The following is a 14269-nucleotide window of genomic DNA, read 5'->3' as shown; positions in this document are numbered from 1 at the left end:
CTTCAGAAGGAGAGAGAGAGAGGTAGATGACCTGAAGTCAGAGTGACCTGCCCTTACTTTCTAACCTTCTCCAATCCATCACTCTCTTCTCCATGAGAGAGTAACACAATTAGTTCTTAGAGTTAGGTTAGTGCATGTACTATTGTGTGTGTCTACAATGATGTTTCTTCTGAAGGTGAGCAAAGATCATCAATTCTGTCTCATAATTTTCCAGTTTTCTTGAAAGATTTTTCCCTTTAATACAGGCGACCTAAATATTTACCAATGCAATGTCCAATATTATTACAATATATATAAGAGAAAATAATGTAATTGGGTAGATAAAAAATCTTCTTACCAGGTGGCAGCAGAACACACACATAAAAGAAGGTTATAATTAGGCAAGCTTTTGGAGTCAGTAGCTCCTTCTTCAGGTGGAAGGGTTGAAGGGGGAGGAAGAGGGGTGAAGGAAAAGGACTGGAAAGGTTTAGGGAAAGGGGTAGATTTCAGGAGAGTCACCCAGAACTGCAGGTCAGGGGAGACTTACCAAACAGGAACTGCTTCCTTCTCATACCTTTTGGTACGGGTGTGTTCTGTCACCTCTTGGTGAGTAGATTTCTTATCCATCCAACTAAAGTAATATATTGAAGAGGGTAGATTCTATTAAACAATGAAAACTCATGTATTGTGTGTAACAATATTATGAATAGGGTAGTTACTATTCACCGTATAGTGGAGATGGTGAATCGCAGATAGGCACAACAAAAAGATTGTCAGATAGATTCTGTTTCACTAGACAGAAGAAACACTGAGCAGTGGATAGGAAACTAGAAAAGAAATATTGTGGTTCATTTTTAAGATGAAGTTCACCTTCAGAGATAAGAAATTCATACAAGTCACATACTCAGTTACACCCACTGTTGTGGTGTCACTGGCACAAGACTGGCTAGTCATGTAGCAACATTGTGATAGAGCACTTAACTCACGAGTTGTGGTCTCTCAGATGGCATGAAAATCTTCAAACTCGCTCTCCAAGGTCAGTTCTAGAGGAATGCTTCTATATTCCCCCCTGCTGTCCTTAAGTCACCAACCCTACAATATTTTGTTCTCATTTGCATTATTGCCTTCTTTGTTTGTTGTTGACATATGTTACTGAAACAGGTTGCGGTCTCCTGAACTGCGTCTTGTGAGCTGTGTACCTGTTTTCTTCAGTATAGTACAAAATGTGCTCACAGATAAGTGTCAGTTTTTATGACCCTAAGTTTGATGAAGTTGTTTTTCAGTGGATGAAGGAAGATGACAGTGATAAAGATAAAGAAAGAGCCAGAAAAGGTGATGATTTTTGATGGGAGGAGCCGCACGAACTGTGGCAAGGCACCTTAGACCGCACAGCTACCCCGCGCTTCAGCAGCAGACATGGGGGATGTTGCTATAGAAGGAGTTGGCATCAGTGGTGACAAGCAAGGTGTGTGGTGAGAGTGGGACAGGCATGGATTTTTTATTGATCTAGGAAATGGTTGGATCCTTAATATAAGATAAGAAGTCTTTGTACTATGGGTTGCAGGTATTGATCAACTAAGACAGATATATGTCCAGTGAGTGCTTTTAAGCCAGCAACTATAGGACAGCCAAGATGATTGGCTATGTGGATCTTAGATCTTAGAGAAAAGGTAAAATGTGGGGTCGCATGGTTTGTGTGAGGTAAGAAGTTCTGTTTATTGGGTGTAAGCCCTTGTGAAGGGCCTGAGGTTTTTAGGAGGGCTGCAGGTCAGTTTGACTCACATGGATGGGATCTTGATGGCAGATGTTGTGTGTAGAGGTGTAAGATAGCTGATATAGACCTTCACTAACATACTGCTGTCAGTCAAGTACCACATGGTAGATCATTTGTCTGCTGCGAGGATAATGATAGAGTCGTCAGCTTTTAGGGAACGTAGAGCCTAGATTTCTGCAGAGGATAGGTTAGGGTCATGTTGTAGGGACCTGAATAAAGGTTGTGAAGCAATGCTGGATGTGCGGAATTTCTTGGAAGGCTTGTAAGGAATGATTCTGAGGTAGTGGTTGTGGATCAAGTTGGGATCGTGGTTGGAACTGTTCAAGGCAGCGTCCAATGTCAGGGTTATTGTTGGAAAGGTTTTGGGATTGGGTTGCAAAGAAATATTTGCCGTTGACATTGCATGTAAAGGAAAGTAGGTTCTTCACTGAAGTAGCATGGTTAAAAATCAGATTTAGGGCTGAAAGTGAGACCCTTATGTAATACAAATAATTTGGGGGGTGGGGGGGAATGCTTTGGATGAGAGGTTGAGAACACTGTACTGATGTGACTGGTGCTTGTGATTATGAGTTATTACAGGTCTGGGATGCAGTGGTGAAGGATGTGGGATGTTAAGGAGGATGGCTAAGCTCGGTTTGTAGGAGAGGAGTGGTGGTTGATGGTGTGATTGTTTGGGGAGCTGCAAAGTGACAGGTAGGAAAATACCACTGTTGAGGTAGTTTAGAAGACGGTGGAATAGCTTTTTGAGGTGAAGCCTGGCATGTTGTTGCAGTCTGAAGTTGGCTTGGGAGATGATACCATCCAGAGAAACATGAGGGGTAGATAACTGCAGGATTTTGTAGAAGGAGAGAAGTGTGGTGTAGCAAAAACTGGCAAATGAGGCATATAAGTCACAGATGAATTGGGTAAGTGAAAGAGATTGCAGCATTTGAAACTGTAAATAGGCTGATGTAGAGTAGGTATTTTCAATGTTAGGCCTTTGGGAGTAACTCCAAAGGACTAGCAGGTTTCAAGAAACGGAATGTGCGACCTTAATTTTGATAGTGCAAAAACATGTTTCCAGAAAGAACGGATGTGTAATGTCTGATGGGATTCATGGTGGCAAGAGAGGACGGTGTGGATCTTATAAATGGTGGGAGTGGCACAAACGAGAGGTAGAGGGTGGAAAAAGATAGAAAAATGGAAGAGAAACAGGGAAAAAATTCATGAAAAATCAGGATAGTTTGCAGGGAAATCAAGAGAACAGACTATGGTCAACAAGAGGCAATGAGTGGACAAGAATTTCTTGCCACAAGAGTGGCCTATATGATCTGAAAAAATGGTTGTAAAAAAATGATAGGCAAAATCATTAAAAAAAGAACTGGCCGAACAGAAAGAGAAAGTCACAGGAGACAGTGTAAACTACCATCTCCCCACCCATCTCCCTACTCTATGGCTCCAACCCCTGTAATCATCCCCACTGCAAGGCTTGCCATATGCCCCCTCCTACCTGCATTCTGTACAGCATGACAGTCATGACCTCAGTGCCTGTTTCACCACATGCAGCATCCGGATTCTTCCCCCAGACACCAGTTGCTCAAAACTCCACAGGTGGTAACTAGCACTGCAGCATATCCTTAATTCTCGCCACCCACCTGGCCTTAATTTATGTTAAGTCCTTCTGAGTCAGCATTTATTCTCAGTTACTACTCCTGTCATCACTCCATTTTAGTTTTCTACATCTTTCATTTTCTGACTTATCTTTTTTTTGACTTCCCTCCTCCCACCTTTGTTACATGCAATGCACTCAGCTTTTCACTATTATTAACTCATGCATGGTGTTTTAGTAGTAATCTCTGTCTTGCATATTACCCTGTCTTCCACCTTTAAGCTCTCAGGTTTTCGAATCTCATCCAGTTCAGTCCCCAACTATCAGTCTTTCCTTCTCATCCCGTCCGATAGGTCTCCCCTGAGCTGGGGTTCTGGGTGACTTTTCTGAACTGCACCCCTTTCCCTAAACCTCTCCAGTCCTTTTCATGCATCCGCCTTCCTTCCGCTACAACTCTTCTGCCAGAAGAAGAAGCCACTGGCTCTGAAAGCTTGTGAACATTAAATACTTTTATGTGTGTGTTCCCCCGCCACTGCTTGGTGAGTAGATTTTTTATCTATCCATTTACATTATGTTTCAACAATAAGTATTATTTGAATGTTCTTTTATTTGCTCTCATGAATGCAAACTGTCCATGAATCAAAGCAAATTGTAATGGAACCTAGGTGGATCCAGTGTATCAAAGGCTCATCTTCAGCAAAGCCTCCTCTTGAACATGTATATGTTACAAGCACATAGGATTTTTACTTTGTTCAGGTATGCCTTCATTGTTTCTGTATTGTTCTTACTTGTGAGGAACTGTAGAGAGTCATTTTGTCGTACTCCCTATATACAATCCATAGAATTAACCAGCCACAAACAAGGAAAAGCATGATAACCCCCTTCAGATTCCATGCATTTCTCATTAGACCACTTTGCAAAAATATTAACACAAAGGAAAATTTGAATGCATGAAAGAAAAAAAAAATGTTTCAGCAGTAAGACATTGCGAAACGAAGCACTGAACGAACAGCTCTATGGATAAGCACACAACTGCTTTACAATGGCACATGTCACACAAAGCATAGATGTACATCACTTTGCATAGTCACATACACCTCTTTGCCTCTTTGTGCAATGCCAAACACACCTGGTGCACATGGAAATTACACATATCTAAATACATCTTAGGACTTGAGTGATGGGTAGTGTAAATCACTTCCCATTCTAGTATCATATTTATGAGTATTACTTTTATCTTTATACTGTGATTGATAGTTGGCAACAAACTTTTTAAGGGGCAAATGTACTTTAAGGCTATTGTCAATATGTTGAGCTGTTTGAAGAGCTGTGTGCAAGGGTTCTAGAGTGCCACTACACACTGTTCTTATTACGGGCTTCTGTCAACAATCACTTCTTTCCTCAGTCATGATTCATCCCTGAACAAAAAGGTGTAAGACATATACAAATGAAAATAGAGAAAGGTAATCAATATTTTGAACATCTCCACAATCTGGTATTATCTGCAAGCTTAAATTGCAGAACTTAGATGTTTAAGAACATATGTAACATGTGACATCTAATTCAATATAAACACGTAAATAAAATAGAAAGAAACTTCCACATGGGAAAAATATATTAAAAACAAAGATTCCAAGACTTACCAAGCGGGAAAGTGCTGGTAGATAGGCACAATAAATAAAACACACACACAGAATTTCAAGCTTTCACAACCAGTGGTTGCTTCTTCAGGAAAGAGGGAAGGAGAGGGAAAGACGAAAGGATGTGGGTTTTAAGGGAGAGGGTAAGGAGTCATTCCAATCCCGGGAGCAGAAAGACTTACCTTAGGGGGAAAAAAGGACAGGTATACACTTGTGCACTCACACACACACACACACACACACACACACACACACACACATCCATCTGCACAAACACAGACACAAGCATATATATATATATATATATATATATATATATATATATATATATATATATATATATATATATATATATATATATATTAAAAACAAATATTCCAAGACTTACCAAGCGGGAAAGCGCCGGTAGATAGGCACACTGTGTGTGTCTCTGTGTGTGTGTTTGTGTGTTTTATTTATTGTGCCTATCTACCGGCGCTTTCCCGCTTGGTAATTCTTGGAATCTTTGTTTTCAATATAAACATGTACGGTTTTGGAATATTCTCCTTCATTTATTGATTTACCCTCATGAATTATTTCCAATTGTGTGCTCAGGCTCTTTGCAGTACTTAATCATACATATTGTGTTTTATCTAAATTCAGTAACAGTCCATTTGCAGAGAACCAGATATTACTTTTCAAGAAACATTATTTACATTATCAAGTGTTGGAAGTTACTCCAATAGGCTAGATGAAAATACTTGCATTGTCAGCAAAAATAATGTTTCCTACTTTTTTGGTATATGATCGAAAATAATTTATGTATAACAAGAAAAAACTTGATATTGAATCCTACGGTACACCTATAGTGATTTTTCCCCATTTTGAAGATTCTGTTTTATTTTGTACATTTCCTGAGTAAAAGATTTTAATAGTCTGCTGGAAACACCATCATAGCCAACAGAATTACCTACTACTTTTTGCTTACTGTATTTAATGGATTTTGTAATTTTCCTAAGGGCATGCTCTGTAAAGTGTCTGTCTGCTGAGATAAATCCAATGCAACTGTATACATTTCTTTGTTAGTGAACATAATGTATGCTGCCTCTGGGAGAAAGCAATAGCTTTAAATTTGTTGCCACTTTTGTCAGAGCTGTTTTTTGGAGTATCAGTTTGATTTAAATTTTGCCTTTGTTTGTTTCTTGTTTGATATGCTCTAAGTTGTTTTTACTGATTATTTGGGTATTTTATTTTTTGAGCATAGTGCATATGTTTTGCTTTTTAGTGACAGATTGCAGTATTTTACAGTACAGTTGGTAATGAAGTTTCAACTCTTGACTGCAGATTATTGTCTGGATTAAGTAGACATCTGTCTTCTTGGGGCAAGAAACTTATTAATCCCAATTGTTATCCAACCCTTATCCTAGCTTCCTGGCTTCTGGTCCCCCTTATTTATTTTAGGCCAAAAAAGACTTAGATATAGTTGAGTGTAATGTGAATGTATTTAAAATCAGAAATAAACAATGAAATAAAGTCATGTTGACCCAATAAAACAAAACTGTTGTGTTATATGTTAAATACCACACATCTTCTTTACAGCTAATTTAGTGATAACTAATCGCACAAAAAGGAAACAGAAAACAAGTGTGATATTGAAGGAAATTTCAGAAATAACAGCAAGGACAAGAGAAGCGCTGAAAAAAATATATAGAAAACTTGTAATTGCAGTAACAATTTACTCTGGGCTAGGCAGTCCTACAAATATTTCTGTATTACAAGAAACAAGTGGTAAGATCAATTATTTTTCTAGCTGTACACATGCTAGGAGTTTCTTTGAAACACAGTTTTCACTGTAATTTTATTCATATCTTACATCAGATGCACTTCAGAGTGTTTTCCCTTTGAGTGAATTGGAAAAATTTCTCTGCCTTCCACATAAAGAGAAAGAGCACCGTGTTACTGAACTTTCTCACATTGTGGCAGGCATTCGGCTATTCAACAAAGACTGTGAGAGAGGAGGTGAAGGGATAGAAAACTGTGAGTACTTGCAACTATTTGAGTTTGTAAATAATTTCTTTTAATCTGGTTCAGCTAACATTTGACTTATAATGCGCAAAGGGAGCAGTATTTCCATTGTTAAGATGATTAGTTTTACTCAACAGTTTTCTGCATTAATTCCATGTTTGAGAGTTTGGTCAATATGTGTATTATTAATAAAAGTTCATGTCTGCCCTGTAGTAGTAGTTGAACTCCTGAGTATATGAAGTCTTCTTAAATCTTGATGTGATGCCAACATCTACTAAATCAGTATTCTGATAAATTGATTTACAGGTTACAGTCTGACTTTATTACAAGTTGAGTATACATCAGACAAGATAGATACAGTATACGGGGTGTCCAAAACCTTTCTACGCAGTGCCCTGTGACTGTTAGCCGCACGTGTCGTATGATTGTTCGCCTGCCTGGGTTACTTCCCTTCAAGTGGGGGACACTTTCAACATGTAATGTGAAAATTTGTAGGTAAAATGAATTTTCAATAAATTAATAACTTGTATTTCACTGAGTTTCATTTCGGTATATTCACTGCGGCATATGGCATGCACGCCTAACAATCATATGGCACTGCGGATAGACTTTTTGAACACCCTGTGTTTGTTGTGCACAGTAAAACTTGCTCAAAACAGAATCATATGAGACCAAAATAATTTTCAAAAATTGAGCAAGCTTCCAGATTACACAAAACTCTCTAGGCTACATAAAATTTGTCAGGTATCAAGAACAAAAGTATAAATTTGTAATTATGAATGTACTTATGTATCTTTACTCCTTCTCAGTAGCTGTTCATTTACTGTATATTGTACGATAGAACATTAAACTATTACACTGATTGATACATAATATGGCATTTCTATGTTTCTACTGTAACTTCTTAATTTGGTTATTGTGTATGTACATAAATGTTACTCCCTTGTTATTAAGATTTTTGCCACATATCAAGAAGGGAAACTTGCATCAATTTCTGGTTCCAAATTGGTTTTTTCTACACAATTTTTGCAGTGTGCAATAGTTTCTACAGCTTGGGAGAATTTGTGTGTGCTGCAAATTACATAACATTGTTTATGCATGCAATAGCTTCTTCAGGCGTGTTAATTCTTCTAGAGACATCATTTTTCTCCTCTTCTTCTTTCTTTGTTTCTTCCTGTTCATCCTCTGTGTTGCACATCGCTATTAAATCTGTTGTTGATGTAAAAGTTGAGTGAGTTGACAGAAAGTCATCACTTTGATTGTGGTCATTTACACTACATGAAATGTTTCTCATTTTAATTAATTCAGCCATTGTTGCTTCATTTTCTTGGGCTTCGATGGCCACAGAAGTGTCTTGTTATTGACCTCCAAACTTTGCTTTTTTGAAGCGCTTGGTAACAGTCTCAGGCTTTATTTCCCTTACTGGCAAGCCAATCCAATTTACTGCATCCAAGACAAAAACTGGACTTTCAAGAGCAAATGCACTTTCAGCTTATTTGACACTAATAATAAGAGAATGCATCAATAATGGCCTATAATGGGAATTGAATGTGTGTATAACCACCAGGTCCATGGGTTGTGTGAGGCTGATTGAACCCGGTGGGAAACAATCCAGTCCACATTGGACGACTGGACTTATGGGTGGTAGGTTGCGTTGTCTTAGAAAAGGAGAATTTTTTTCATTTTGACATTGAAAGAGCCGAGCCATTTTCCCATAAGACCACTCACCATCCATGCCTTTTTATTGCTTTGATATTTGATTAAAAGCATACTGATGTCTCTGTTTTTGAAACAACATAGTTTTTTCTGCCTTTCAAATCACCAGTGGCTTCTCCATTTCATCTAACATGTTTCTACACAGCAGTGCAGTGAGTCTTTCCTTGCTCATTTTCCTGCCAGTGTACTTTTCACCACGAATTGCTAGAGATTTTGAAGGCAGTGCATGATAAAACAGTCCTGTTTCACTGGCACTGAACACGTTTTTCAGGTTATAATTCCCAATTAGGTCATACAGCATTGTCTTCCACGGTGTTGCTATAATTTCCTGCACATCTTTAACTTCCCCACACATTTCATTCCATTCAGTCTTGCACCTGGCTTTGAAACTGTTCAACCATCCTGTGGATGCCCTAAACATGGTAGTTTCAAGCTCTTAGGTGTCTTTTAGAGCCTCACTCCGTAACATGGGCCCAGACAAAGCTAAGTTTTTTGTCAACACACACACAAACCATTCTCGCACTATTTGTTAATTTCTTCATTTCCTGCCTTCTTCACCTTTCTTTTCATTCCATGACAACCATTCATCCTGTATCTTATATTCTTTCTTAAAGTTTCATAAATTTGTGTTTTACTGCATTTGAAAGGCAACATTATTTCTTCCTCACTCGTCTCAATTACCTTAAGCTTTTAGTTAAATCTTAGCAACACATACTCTTTGCTCAACATCATGTTATCACTTAAAGGTCTACTAGTCAACTGAAACTGACAAAAAGTAATGCATAGTTCATTTATTTGGAATGCTTGACCTTTTCAGGTGAAACCATTGTTTAATGGGACAATACCCACCTCTTTCACAACACAGATTGTAGCAGAGCATTTGTAGGTGTGCAATAATGTTCCAGTGAGTGCCTATGTGAGTCAGTAATAAAGGAAAATAATAGTGGAAAGTGAAGAACACTGTCAAACAGAGGGCTCATGGATGAACCATTTCCTTTGATGTTCCAACACTGGACATAACTTGTTTGTTGTTCCACAGAATGGCACAGTTTGATGTCCACACACTTAGCACTGCGGTGTGCCAATTTGTGCTGCTTAACAGTACTGTCAGGGCTGTATAGCCCTTGTGTTAAAGGTAGTGTCCTTGTAAAGTCATGCATAAATACTGTAATACAGTAGTACTGTATAAGCTTTTTATCACATTATACAATTAATTATTAATGAAGTTTTAAAATATCCGTTCCATATCTGCATTAGGCACTTTCCCCTTCTACAAGGGAAAAAAAGCATATAAAAGTGTTGGGACTGAAATACTTGTACAGTTTGGGCAGGTTTCTGAATTATAATTTGATTAAGTTTTACTGTACTACGTTATAGTCCTTGATATTCATTGAGAGTGCATATGGCACAGCAGCCTCTTTGAGGCACTTTCAATGACATCAGGTGTAATGCTACTATTCTCATCACCACACAAAGTCCATAAGGATTTCTTCATGCAAACAACACAACAGATATGCTTTGTAATAAATCTTCATACATAAAAAGACAGTTCTAACTCTCAAAATGATCTTACTTTTCAACTTCACCAATACACTAGTTAATTTATATATCAAGCTAGTATGGTACTTTTCCTCATAATCAAATGGTTTCCTTTTTTGAAGTCCTTATCAATAAAATATCAGAAGACCTCATACCCTCTCATTCTTCCATTATTTGAAATTTCTGATGCCGAAAACTGTATACAATGTACAATTCTAGCATTACCTAGTGTCAACCCCACTGTTTTTAGATATATTTTTGCTACCATTCTCCATTTCTTTCATCCTTGTACATCTCATTTCCAGCTCTGTGTATCTACTGCACACAACAGCATCAGTAATCTTTGTTCCATAATCATATCCTGTAACTTTCCCTCTCTACTGCCTTTTACAGTGCCAAGTTAACTATTTCCTGGAAGCATTATGTCATATCACACCATCTGAGTTCTCCTTCTAGCAAGAATTTCTCATGGAATTTTTTAAGGTATTCTATGTGGTTTTTGACAATAAGAGAATTTCAAGAACTGAAACAAAAAATAAAGATGAAAAAGAGGATAAGGTTACCAGATGACTTCAATGAAACATAGTATGTGGAGCTCCAAAATGTAGTACATAACTTAGGACACTATGCTACATTGACAAGAAGTGTGGTTAAGCAATTAGCTGTGCCTTTGATCATGAAAAACTTCACATGTTGTTTATGAACTACCTTGTGTCCATTGCACAGCATTTTGTATAAGCAAGACAACTGCTAAATTGGCTGAGCAAATGAGTGGGTATAGGCGAATTGTCTGCTTTGTGGACATCCACTACACAGTTGCTGAACATAATCTACAACAAAACTCAAATGAACTCAGTGCTTGTTACATCACAGGGACTGTTTGGATCTTCACAACCAGTACTATGGAACTTGCTCTCCAACAAATCCTTGCACCCCAACACCTTCCTGGGCTTAATTTCCATTAATACATCTCCCTACTGTTTTTCATTATACTTTTCTTATGTGTATATATTGAATACGAGGGCTGCTATATATATTTCTGGCCTAATAATGAAAATACAAATATTTATCAACGAAAATGGTTTATTGTTCTTCAAAATATTCTCCATCAAGATTTATACACTTTTGCATGCGCTCAAACCAATTTTCGAAGCACTTTTTCCACTCCGATTGAGACACCTCCAAAACATGGTTTTTGAATGCTGCAACAGCATCTTCTGCCGACGAAAATCGTTGACCACGCATTTTTTTCTTGATGTGTGGGAATAAAAAGAAGTCATTGGGTGCCAAGTCAGGGCTGTACGGCGGATGACCCATCACTTCGACGTTTTGGCCGGTCAAAAAGGCGCTGGTTTGAGCCGATGTGTGACAGCTCGCATTGTCATGGTGCACAATGATTCGTCTTCTCTTGTTCATTTTTCGAATTTCTCCGAAGACTTCAGGCAAACAAATGGTGGTGTACCACTCAGAATTGACTGTCCTACGTTGCTCAAGCGGAACAGTCGCCACATGACCAATTTTGCCGAAGAAACAGGCGACCATTTGCTTCGAAGTGCTTCTTCCACGAACAACTTTCGTTGGATTTGGCTCGTCTTGGAAGACCCACATGGTCGATTGCTGTTTTGTTTCGGGCTCATACGCATAGATCCATGATTTGTCACCTGTGACGATCTTATAAACGTCTTTTGAAGCACCGCGATCGTATTTTTTCAACATTTCTTTACACCAATCCACACGAGCTTTCTTTTGAGCGATTGTCAAATTGTGCGGGATCCAACGAGAACAAACCTTTTTTACGGCCAGGTGTTCATGCAATATCGAATGTATGCTGGTGGGAGAAATGCCTAGGCATGCCTCTATCTCACGGTATGTCACATGACGGTCTTGCATTATCAGTTCACGTACGGCATCGATGTTTTCTGGCACAACGGCTGTTTTTGGACGACCTTCACGGAATTCATCTTTGAGCGAGCGTCGGCCACGATTGAATTCGTTGTACCAGTTTTTCACAGTGCTATAGGATGGTGCTTCGTCGCCATACAAAGATTTAAGTTCATCGATGCACTCTTGTCGTGATAATCCACGTCGAAAGTTGTGAAAAATGATCGCACGAAAATGTTCACGAGTTAATTCCATTTTTGTGCCAAATTGATTTCTTCAAGTCCCTGTAAAAGAAAAAAAAAATGTCGTAAGTGAAAAAGTTCTGAGTACATTTATGCTAAAAAATGTCAAACTTTCCAATGGAAATGTCAGATTGCACCTGGCAACACTTAGTGTTGCCTAGGCCAGAAATATATATAGCAGCCCTCGTATACACATAGTGATAGTGTGGGTGCAACCACACTGGAGTTGTATCTTTCGAGAAATCAAACAAAACCACGGTTCCTAAAGAAAGGTAACAGCCTTTTCAGTACTTTCAGGGGGAACTCTCTGGATGTTTGTGATCAGGTTTTGTAGCATTAACCAACATGGCCTCATCATGTTGGTTGAGCCATCACAGAAATTCTAAAGTTTGGGAGATCTCATGAATATCTTTTTTTTTAAATTTAAAATATCTGTGTTCTTGGCGTTGATTATGAATGAGAAAACATTCTATATTGTTTCAATGAACTGACACGAGTTACTGCTAAAAAAGGTTTCAATTTGGTAAATCAGTGATTTATTTATGTAACATATACTAGATTGAGTTCCTGGCTTTATTTCATAATTTCCGTTTGAGATGTATGTTGGTCTTTGTGTTGTGTTGTGGACACGGTGACTGATGCTCTGGCATCAGCACAAGTGTTGCAGAGAGACCTCCACAGAATATATCAAGCAGAGACCTACCTTGGAATAACATTAAATTGTTGTATAAAAAAGGCATGCCAGTTGGATATTAGATGGATTCAGCCATTTAAGATCATTACATTGAAAAGGTCTTTTGTATTTAAATACAGCAATAAATTTTATATGGATGTGTGGTGTCTTTTCTTTTAGATAAGTCCTAAAGAACAGACACCTTGTGAAATCCACAGCTGTGATACATATTATGTAAATTGAAGGTGGAGGAGGAGAAAGGAAAGGAAAGAAAAGGAACTAATGATATCAGTTGCATTGGATTTTGTGCGGGATCAGTGGCAATGAGTGAAAATGTGTACCAGATCGGTACTCAGGCTCAGGATCTCCTGCTTATTTGGCAGTTGCATTCACTTCTGCACAACCTGGATGCAGTATTTATTGCAAATGTGTTGACTGTCTTGGCATGCTCCCCAGCCAACTCGCATTCCCATCTAGTGTGACCTATCTGCAGTACCTGTTCATGTTCTTCAATTTTAGATTCCTGCTGGAGGTCAAATATGAATGTGCATTCTCACTGAAGGTTGTGGTTTCATTGTCCATCAAGGGTAAGGCACTGAAGGTGGTAGGCCATTGTATGGAACCATTGCATGCTGCATTGTCTGCACAGCTCAGTGAATGTTTTGGATTCAGATTGTCGGCCCTGGTCGGCTGTGATGGATAGGAGCAACTGAAATGGGAAGGCCAGCTGTTAATGAAGGGCCTTGCCATTGATTAGACTGTTATGTTATGCAAGGAGGTCACTTGTACCCAGTGGGTCATGTGGTTGATGGCTAATATGATGCATTTGTAGCCTTTAGACTTAGATAGGTGGCAGACTAAGTCCAAGTGTATGTGCTGGAAGTGTCCTTCAGGTATCATGAAAGTGTTTTCTAGAGGGGATGCATGCCATCTGGTTTTGCTGCAATGGCATGCAACACATGCCATCGCCCATTTTCTGTAGTCTGCTTTAACCCCTGACCAAAGAAAACATTCTGTAATGAGCCTTGTAGTGGGGTGAACCATGGGATATGACAGTTTATGCAGGCTGTCAAAAATTGGTTTTCTGAATGGGATGGGGATCAGTGGATGTGCTCTTCTCTACGATGTGTCACACCGAACTTTGACTTGAGAGTTGGGGAGCCTTATTTGTTCAAGCTGTGGGCCTTTGTTTGGGCTATCTAAGAGATCATGTTGTTGTGCATTCACTTGGCC

At 38.7% G+C, this 14269-nt stretch overlaps 1 protein-coding gene across 2 annotated transcripts in view; it reads left to right on the top strand.

The window, feature by feature from the left end:
- The window catches only part of LOC126355990 (cilia- and flagella-associated protein 206-like), a 315199-nt gene that overhangs the window by 13071 nt on the left and 287859 nt on the right, over positions 1–14269 (top strand). For both annotated transcript variants that reach the window (XM_050006609.1, XM_050006610.1), the window contains exons 3-4: positions 6560–6748; positions 6839–6997. In XM_050006609.1, the coding sequence (XP_049862566.1) occupies positions 6560–6748; positions 6839–6997 (348 nt within the window). The remainder of the gene's footprint in view (positions 1–6559; positions 6749–6838; positions 6998–14269) is intronic.

The sequence above is a fragment of the Schistocerca gregaria genome, chromosome 3 (assembly GCF_023897955.1).
Source record: "Schistocerca gregaria isolate iqSchGreg1 chromosome 3, iqSchGreg1.2, whole genome shotgun sequence".
In the NCBI taxonomy this organism is placed as follows: domain Eukaryota; kingdom Metazoa; phylum Arthropoda; class Insecta; order Orthoptera; family Acrididae; genus Schistocerca; species Schistocerca gregaria.
This window is presented reverse-complemented; position numbering and strand designations above follow the sequence as displayed.